Genomic DNA, 10391 nt, shown 5'->3' with positions numbered 1-10391 from the left:
TAAGTTAAAAAGGTGAGTTTTCTGAATTCCATTACTGCCATGATTCTCCTTGAATATCAATCAAATTTTCAGTCGTATTCGACTCTTCATATTAAGACCAACACCACTCATCATGCCTGTGAAGGGGAATTCCCCTTTAAGTGTAAAGTACATGTAAATCAATAAAGAAACAAATGGCATTAGTAAATTAGACATTTATATTATTGACTAGTAATTCTCAGTGTCAGAAGTAAGCTTGTAGCATAATATCCAGTGTGTAGTCTCAATCCCAGACTCTGTTTGCTGTCACTCTTTTTTAGACTGATGACAACAGGAAAAGGAACCAAAAACAAAACAAAACCAACAAATCGTAATGCTTGGAAATTTTCACCCTCGATATCTAAAGGCTGTTGATGTCATGAGAGTTTAGATGATCTAAAGCTGAAGGCCCTTATCAGCAATCATAAAATACCTGAAAAAAATGTAGCTATCCAATTGGTCAATTGCCCATCATGTGACATACAGTTAAAAGTGCCATCTCATGCTGTGGCTGTCAGCCGTGCAATTTTGTTTGAGCAAATATGGGTAGTGCATGTTTACCATTGTACGGCTCTGATGTCTCAATAAACTCAATAAACAAACATTCAACAGTTACAAGCCCTCTTGTATGCAAGTTCTTCTGTCAGTATTTTTTGTAAACAACTTCAACCCATCATTTTGGGGTACGTAAATACATACATATTATATGTACATACACCCGAGGACTGACTGTGATTGTGTAGCTACTCATTTATTGTCATCAGGGGGAAAAAAATGGTTGCCATTGCTGTACTTAATTCAAGAATCTGTGTGGATTATATATGTTGATATCCGAGGTGTTGTATGTAACAAATAGTGTATGGTTTTACTTGTGCAATGGAACAAGATTTTGCATTTGGTGGAAGATGAGGTGCACTTTTATTAAACTTGGCTTGGCCTCATTGAGTAGAGCGCCTGGATCTCTCACCTCGTGTGAAATCTTGTACCATCGCACTTGTGACCATTCACTATTTGTCTAAAAGCTATGCAAGCTGATGTAGAGTGATGTAGAGAGTGATATGCCTGGGAGTAAAGACCTTGGCTAAGACTGTATCTTCTCGTGTGGCTCCATGTGTCTGGTTAGAATTGATACCATCTGTTGACTGTTGCTTGTCACCTAGGGCAAACAATGAGGGGTCAGCATCTCCCACCCATTTTTGTCTCGCCCCTGTAGCAGAAGCAAGATGTAAATGTCACTTTCCCTCCAGCAGGGGCGATGGGAGCAGCAGCATCATCAAAAACTTGTTGCACTCTCTCTAGCTTTCCACAGCTTTGAGCAATGACCACCAAACTCACACCACAGGTACATCACCTACCAGTCAATTTTGAATATTGGTTAAGTAGGGCCAAGGTTTAAGGTCAAAAGGTCAATGAGCTTACATTGAAAAACACTATAATCACAAATTGTCATATGCGTGCGAGACTTTGCTTGGCGTTTGCCTTGTCCTTTGTTAGATATGGGATAGATCACATAAAGGGGAAATCCAGTCCAAATATGAGATGGTCTGATAAGAAAGAGTAAAATCTTTTGAGTTCAATGGTAAAAATTTGACTGAAATCAGATAAAAAAATAAGTTAACATTTTGAAGTTTTGCTAATTTTTCAGGAAACAGTTCTTTGAATGGCCATTATGAATATGCAAATGGCAAAGTGAGCCTGTCATCCCCTCACAACTTGCCATTTAGTTTGTATATAAAATTTTGAAATTTCCAGTTTTTCATTCAAAGACAATTATGCCCGAGGCTTAAATCCTGGTATATCTAATTGATCACTATTCTGAAGTTGTTCAACCAGGAATAACATCATGTTTCAGACTTAAATGACAGAAACATTGAATTTTCATTATTTTTTTTGTACACGATCACTTGAAAATTGTGAGGTTATGACATGGTTAGCTCACTCATTTGTATATTCATATCCACTGTACAAGAACTGTTTTGCAGAAATTAGCAAAACTTCAAAATTTAATAACTTCCTTATTTTTCATTCGATTTCAGTCAAATTTTTACTGTTGAACTCGTGAGATTTTACTCTTTTTTAATCAGACTAACTTATATTTGGACTGGATCCCTTTAACTGGGTTTGCACCCTGTTCTCTGTAGGATGTGAAGCAGGATCCTTTAATAAAATTGGCTTGAGTCTTTCACGCATGAGACCTCATTTTTTTGTGTGTGTGTCCTAGTCAAGGTAGGCTTTTTTCCACTTACTAGAGGATGGCATGATTACACACAACATCACACAGCTGGACTTTCCGGGACTCGAATCTGAGCTATCAAATTTCAAGTCAGACACGCTGTAGACTTAGCCACCTTATCACCAAATTTCTTTCCCTCACCCTCTCTCTCTCTCTCTCTTTTGTAGACTGAAAAGATCACTGGATATAATGATTTGAGTCCACAAATATCTCATTTCTCAGGAGGCAATGATATTTATTCAAAAGAGGGTAAAGTGACAGGCAAAGGTTGAAAAAATGGAAATAATATCAAGCGCTTAGGTAGAACTTACAGGAAATACATGGCAAAATTCCATGCAGATGGAGATATATATGTAAACCAATTTATGTAAACTCATGCATGCACCAATACTTTTTCAAGATGTAATCACTCTAGTGAAAATAAAATTTAGAAACAATAGTATTACACCTCCTGGTATTAGCATTCATAAACAATTCAGTGAGATGTCCTCATATCTTCTGAATGACATGAGTTTTGCTCGCTTTTTATTACAATTAAGAATGATGTAACATAGAGTTGTCTAATTACATGTAAAGGGCTATGCAAGGTAGACAGAAGTAATAAAAATCTAATGGTAAAAACACAATAAAACTCCCAAAGTAATTGTGCCCTCTTCATCTGTCTATCTAGTTGTACGGACCGTCCACGGGTCCAAAGTTACAGACGCATCCAGTGTCGGAGTTGCAACATGGAACGTTGGCTTTGTCCGGGTCTTGGTCATCAAGAATTGGATCTGTGGTGATCACTGAAGTGCGGTGGTTGTAGATGTCGTTCTTGATTTCCACTATGACGTGCTGGATCAGATCAGAGTTGGGATCAAGTGCGAAGGACTCCTTTGGATCATTTTCGATGTTGTAGACAAGGGGTGGATCGTGGGCAGTCACACATTCATCATAGCAGTCGTAGCAGTCGAAGTAATGTTGTGAGGGGAGTCCGCCAGAGCCAAGGTGGCACTTGCTAGCGAACGTTGCCTGAGTCTGCATACGGTGCGTGTAAAAATGGACCTTGTATTGGCCAGATCGAGCTGCCATCAGCCGGTTCTTGCAGTAATAGAACAACGTACCATGCGGTGGTGCACATGGCGCGTCGTCGATGAGGACATCCGTTATGATCTCCCCGTCGTACTGGCGGTCATTTGGAAGGGAGCTTCCAGCGAGATCCATCAAGGTGGGCAGAATGTCCAGTGTACTGACCACTCTGTGTGACTCTCGTGGCTCAATCATGCCAGGCCAATAGGCGATGAAAGGGACTCGAACGCCACCCTCCCAGGTGTTGGTTTTATAACCTGAATGTCAGTACAAACCAAAGTTGGGAACCCTGGTGTGTCAGTAAATGCAGATACACACTTTTGAGCTGTCTCTATTAAGCATTTTTCCTACTACATTGCATTCAACCGTGCATGAAATAGTATTCAACTGCGAATAGCATGCCATGGCAATACGTTGCAGTTAGTATGATCATACCACATGAGATACGAAAATTGGCCAGCAATGCATCTGTACATAATTGTACACTTATGCACAACTGAGAAAGAAGAGAATGGGGAGGGACTAGGAGACTGATTATGATTTTGGTACATTGTATATCCAAGATTAACTCCACCCCTTGTGCAATTGACTTTTGATTGATACATTTGTACTTATGATTCAAAATCAATGGAACATAGGGAGGGTCTCAAGATGGATACATAAAGTCTTGGAGTTTTTAAGTTTTTAGAATACAGTCATAAGCTCAATCATATCCAAAGTATTTTTGTGTCAATGTAGAAATAAATAGAAAGATTGGCTTCAGCAAGCAGAGGCCTACGCACACACAAAATGTACCTTTCAAGATTCCCGAGTCCCCGCCATGGGCACAGTACTCAGGCTGTGGTCCGTGGTCGGAGATAAAGAGAGTCAGGGTGTTTTCAGCCAGGCCGTGCTCCTCGAGGGCGTGCAGGACCTGTCCAACGGCATCGCTCATTTCATTGATGTTGTCGCCATATTCTCCTGCAGACAGAGAGAAAGGGAGGGGGTGTATTCATTTAAATCTCAAAGTAGACGCATAGAAAAGTTTACAATAAATGTGAAATTTAAAAATGATGAAAATCATTTTGTATTTGTACGATGGTACCCTAGATATTTTCTGTTCGAGAATTTCAAGCAAGGGTAACAAGGATGATAGTCATAGTAAAGGTACCCATTTTAAGACACTTTGTGAAGATATGGCTCATAAAATTATGTAATCATCATGTAATACAATATAATTCAAATCATTTTGATAATTATTTTCATAATTTTTCCCTCTACCATTTTAATAACACTTTCATTTGTACGTCTTGTCCTAGGCAACGTGATTGAATTAGTGTTATGATTCTGTTACATGTATTTCTGTTGTGTCGTTATGTCTTTCAGCGTTTTCCTTTATTGTCGTTTGATTAACTGCAATGAAGTGATGATTGATGGTCAGATATGTGTATATACACTCTATTATATTAAAGATTTATGATTTAACTTTTAATCATTACGCACCTCGTTTCGAAGATCCTACAAAGGGAGGCGACGCGAACAGCGACACGTGTGGGTGGGCGAGTGGGAAATAAAAGAAGAACGGGTTATCGACGTTGTCAGCGATGAACGAAAGTGCGTCGTTGACGAAGGTCTGGGAGAGGTAGGTGTGATTGTACGGTTGGGCTACGATGGTGTTCCTCTTGTACAGGTAACACTTCTGGACATCGGGGAAAGCCCGAAATCGCTGTGCCATGTAATTCAAAAGAGACCAGCATTTTAATGTCAAATTTGTTTGCCAGATGACTTGATTTTCAGTCTTAGCGTGCGAAACATGGACATTGCTCGGAAATTAGTACCATTACGGAGGGCAGGGACACCATGTTGTTGCTATAGTTCAGTACGTCTTGTTGTTGGTGTTGTTGTTTTTTGTCCGTAATTGCCTATTCAAGTTGAATTGGGACCAGCTTCTACCTATAGATATCCCGGATAACCAGAGTGTATCCCAGTAAGCCTAAGGACTGTGGAAAATAACAGGAGTGGACATACATGTATTATGTCACATTAAGACTGTTTCGACTGGATGCTTCCAATTGTAAATCTAATAGGCCTGAGATCTGAAAGTGAACAAGAAAACTGGGCTCAGAGAGCAATTGTCTAGGTGTGTGTTTTGCGGAAGGCAACAGTTAAGGGGCTATAGTGCCAATTGATATGTCTACTTAAGGGCCAGCATTGCAAATGAAAGATTGTAATCAACTTACCCGAGTATCATCACAGGCAAAGCTGTTGGTGAATGGCAGGAAGTGTCCGACAAAGTCGAAACCATGGTTCATTGGGAGGTGGGTGCCATCGTCTCTGGTGCTGTTGTTTATACCTGAAATATGTCGGGGAGGAGTTCGTGTCAGACTGGGCTCAGAAGGAAGACGGACTCTGAGTCCGCGCCCCCAAGAAGTCTCATCTTGTTCTTATGATCTTCAGCAGAAGTGTTAGATCAGTTTGCCACTATGATCTTCAGCAGAGACGTTAAATAAGTTTGTCATTATGATCTGAAGCAGAGGTGTTCAACAAATTTGTGATTACACATGATCTTTCCGGGTATGATCGTCACTAGAGATGTTAAATATGTTTGTCTTCATGATATTAGCAGAGGTGTTACATAAATTCGTCATTATGATCTTAGCAGAGATGTTGAATTATAAATGTGTTGTGATCTCCAGCAGAGATACCATGAAACCTTAGTAGTAATGTTAACCACTATGAGGGATTATACTATTTGTCAGCCAATCTTACGAGAAGGAAAATCACATTCATCAGCTAATGGCGTGACAGACAAATATAACATGACATGACATTGTAACGGCGTGGCATATTGATGTTACACATTTTTGTGGGTTTTTTAAAGATATTACCTAAACTTTTACAAGACTATGATTGATGTTCCAAAAAAATAGATTGAGTTTACTATTGCAGGGTTCCTTGTTGCCACATTTCATTGGAATAAATTATGATCCCAAAGGGTTTTTTTACCCAAATGGAAGTTCACATCATTTTGACCTAATCAGTGCAATTACCTGTGACTTGTGCAAATCCAAAGGATTCACTTTTAAATGTGGATATGGGGAGAGAAAGTCTGAACACTGCAAAAAGATAAAACAAACAAACAAAATCATGATTTTCCCAGATTTGAGGCACTTCTCTTATTTTCCCTGAATTCTTCATAACTTGAAATGAAAGGGGAAAGTCATTTTTCAGGGTTTAATTGACTTTTAGGTTGGCTGGGAATCCTATTATGGTAAAAGGAACTGTGATGATATGGTTTTTTTTTTTCACATGATGCATTTCATTAATAAAAAAAGATAAGTGATAATTAGCCTGTCATTAAAATAATATTGTACATGGTTAAGTACTGTACATATATTAAAAGTTTGAATTTTGTCTTTTTGTTGAATTTTCCTTGCTCCATGAAGAGTAGAAAAGTCATCTTCTCAAATTTCATACAGTATCAAATGTAATTTTAAGAGATGACATGTTAATTATCTAAAAATCTGCTTTCAATAAATCAATATGAAAACATCTTTCACTCCTTTAAAGGGATGGTACAGTTTCGATTGAGATGAGGTTTGAAGTTGTCAATGTGTGTGGTTTTTTTATGATGATTTGTCAGATAATGAGAAACCTCTTATGAAATTTTAAGAAGCCTATAATGCAATTCTCAGAGGAGTTCAAAGTTTATTTGATGAAAATTGTTTTTGAAATGTCTGAGATATCAAAAGCCAACAGATCCTAATCAAAGATGGGACCTACCTTTTATTCAGATCCCTTTGTTTTACTTTGTTTGTGGATATCTCAGCCATTTCACAGCTGATTTTCATCAAATAAGCCTTGAATTCCTTTTAAAATTGTATGCTTTTTAACATTTCTTGAAGTGGTTTCTAAGTATCTCACAAACAGTTAAAAGCTGAATTCTCACCTCAACCAATACTATACCATCCCTTTAAGAGTTCCTATGTACAACAGTGTGTTACTTCAAAGAAGTACTAATATGGCACAAAAATAGCTTGGCAGGGTTGCAAAACGTAGGCCCTGTGTTCATTGATGTGAGTACACCTGAACCAAGATGCAACGTATTGTTCCTGTCAAAACAAGCTATGATGTCGATTTTTTTGTTTCTTTCCTTGGCAATTACCTGTACATTTTATGTCTGTAGATTTTCACCTTCATGTGTAATGTTATGAACATCTGTTTAACAGAAATAGCAAGAAAATGACTTTGAAAATACTGTTCCAGTGAAATTGACACACGTATCACCCAATTCATATGAAAATGATGGAAATATTTTTACTTTTGATATTAAATGAATTTCTGTACACTAGTTATTAGTTAAATTCCTGTAGTATGTTTCTACAATTCAATGTGTATTCACATTGAAAAAAAAAGCAAATTAGTAGTACTTTCTTTTTCAATTTCAACAGCCAAAATTGAAACCTGTGCAGTTCAACATGTACAGATGTGATGTCACTTTTTTTTTTTGAACAGCTGAAAAATCAATAGTTTGGAAAGTCTGTTTGACAATGCAATTTCCACTCTTTTAAGCTAAAGGTTTTACACGTATTTCAATTTCAATGGAGTATAGTAAACTTTGAAAATCTGGCATCACATATGATGCACATGAATATTGTAAACAATATGGCTGATACAATGTATTTGAATAGGCCAAGATTATTTTTCCTACCCTAATCAGTGGGTAAAGTTGAGACTTATTAGCACAATACAGGGGCAGATCCAGGTATTCTGTAAAAGGGGGGGGGGGGGGCTTTACAAAATTAAAGGGGGCACATCCCCCCCCCCCCTTTTCTTCCTTTTTATTTCTTTTGTTTTAACAAAAATTAAAGGGGGGCACGTGTCCGGTGTGCCTCCGCCTGGATCCGCCACTGTAACTACCTAGTGGTTTTTAGTGGGTTTAGAGTTTACAGTCAGCCTTTAACTTAGAGTTTGTTTGTTTGTTTGTTTGTTTGTTTTTTTTTTTTGGGGGGGGGGGAGGGGGATCCTCCGGCTCTATATCATCCATCTAAATAGCCTGGCCTTGAAATTGTGTTGTTCACAAAGCATAAAAACAAGAAAACGTAAAAATAAATGACTAAAAGAAGGGAGACATATACTTTAACTGACATATGAGAAGAGATCTAGATAGAAATCCAGAGAGAGAGAGAGAGAGAGAGAGGGCAGGAAAAGGGAGGAAATGCAGTTTGTTAACAAGTATCATAGTTCTCACCCAGGTGCCACTTGCCAGCCATGCCTGTGGTATAGCCTGCCGTCCTGAGTGCCTCGGCCATTGTCAACTCGCTACTTGGTAGGCCGGATCGGGTCCAGGGGAGGAACTCACGCGTTCCTTTAGGAGCAGCGCTGTAGACTCCGGACCGCACGGGATAACGACCTGTCATAAAAGACTTATTCAGATAAATAGACCTCGTCCCCCTTCTTTGTCTTTTTGTGTTTAATAGGCATAATGCTGCATTGATTTCGGACTTTCAAACTCCTTTCACTCGTTGGAATCTGCTTCACGCACTTGCAATTTTCGATCCGCATCGGCACCGCGCTGTCCTGAAACATTCCGGGTGTCTTCCACTCTCATTCGCGAAGCTGCCCACACCACAGGATTCTTTCATGAGCGTTTGCGGAAGGGGTGGAAGTGTTACGGAAAGACAGGATGTCCTGACGACATCCTCATGACAAGTTGCCGAAGGTGTCAGGAAGTTCATTTCCACGTCCAAATTTTGGTTTCGATCAAATTTGGACGTAACAAAAGTTTTCTCTCTCCTGAATGTGCGGAAACGCCCGGACATGTTTAGGACAGTGAACGGACTCTTTCAAGAACAGGCAGAGAGGTTGCCGAATGAATGCGGAATTACTAAATTAATTTGCTTTCCGCGTCTTATTCGCGCCTTAGGGTGGGATTTCACGGAGCACGCGAACGATTTGCGAAGGACGCGAATGGCAAAATCCAGCATTCGCATTTTGGTCTGCAAAAGATCGCCAAACGAACGTGAGGGTTCGGAAGCGTCGTCAATTGTTCGCGAATGTCGTTTTTACTTCGGCGAGAATTTCAAAAAAGTTTGAAATTTTCTGCGAACCTTTTCCGCACACTTGGTCGTGATTTGCTCGTGAATTGTTCTCGAAAGTGTCTTTAAAGCCTCGTCATATGCGCAAGACCTTCGCAAGACACGCGCGATGTTCGCAAAATGTTCGTGAAACCCCAAACAGACTCCGAAACTTTGGAGAATGTCTCGCGTATGTTACGCGAAATCTGCGAAGTTTTTCCGATCATTTTACGACGTAATCGCAAACTGTTCGCGTACCTTTTGAGACATTCTCGCGAACGTTTAGCGCACGTTTGGGGGATGTATGACCTATACGTTTTCTACAAATAAAAATCGTAGCATACACCTAAACATCAAACAATTATTAACAACTATAGTAACAAAAGAAATTAAAGACTAGCAAAGAGAAAGAAATGTTTGATATACAAAAAAAAAATCGCAGAATACAGTTAAAATTAATCTAAAGTGTGTACAATTTTATTTGAAGTGTAGAGATTATGTGTTGGAGGAACTGTAAAAAAAAAAAAAAAAAAAAAAAAAAAGATCATATGCTTTACTAGGGAGATACGTCCTAGGAAAAAAAGATAGGCAAGCACACAATAGAAAAATGAGAGAAAAAGAAAAGAGAAATAGAGGAAAGAAAAAAATTCAACTCAAGACAGCTTCCACCTCTCCTTGGGTACATTTTCTCCCATGATTATTGAAAATTTTTCGGTGTTCGCATTTCCGTCGCGTGTTCTTCGTGTACGTAACATGCTGTACTTTAGCAATGATACACACGACATTCGCACATACGTCGTGGAAACTTCGCACAAATTGCGCAAGAATAGTTTTCGGCTTCATTGTCGGAAAACATTCGGAGAAAAACTTTTCCGAATGTTGGATTTTGTCATTCGCGTCCTTCGCAAATCGTTCGCGTGCTCCGTGAAATCCCACCCTTAGCGGATGCCAGGCCTAACGCACATTTCGGTACGGTACATTTTAAGGAGCGTTCGAGCGCTCCTCTGGCTGGTGCG

The 10391-nt window shown here is 39.2% G+C and overlaps 1 protein-coding gene across 1 annotated transcript in view; it reads right to left on the bottom strand.

Moving 5' to 3' along the window:
• Positions 1-2917: 2917 nt before the first annotated feature.
• LOC139745119 (arylsulfatase-like) overlaps positions 2918-10391 on the bottom strand; it is a 34820-nt gene continuing 27346 nt past the window's right edge. Inside the window, exons 2-6 of the mRNA XM_071655540.1 lie at positions 8550-8711; positions 5539-5651; positions 4802-5024; positions 4115-4279; positions 2918-3576 (exon numbers count right to left, since the gene is read on the bottom strand). Coding sequence (XP_071511641.1) covers positions 2918-3576; positions 4115-4279; positions 4802-5024; positions 5539-5651; positions 8550-8711 — 1322 coding nt within the window. The remainder of the gene's footprint in view (positions 3577-4114; positions 4280-4801; positions 5025-5538; positions 5652-8549; positions 8712-10391) is intronic.

Source organism: Diadema antillarum, unplaced genomic scaffold (genome assembly GCF_040938485.1).
Source record: "Diadema antillarum isolate AM-2024a unplaced genomic scaffold, OU_Dant_1.0 seq00001234_RagTag, whole genome shotgun sequence".
NCBI lineage: Eukaryota > Metazoa > Echinodermata > Echinoidea > Diadematoida > Diadematidae > Diadema > Diadema antillarum.
Note: the sequence above shows the minus strand (reverse complement) of the source record. Positions and strands in the feature narration are given on the sequence as shown.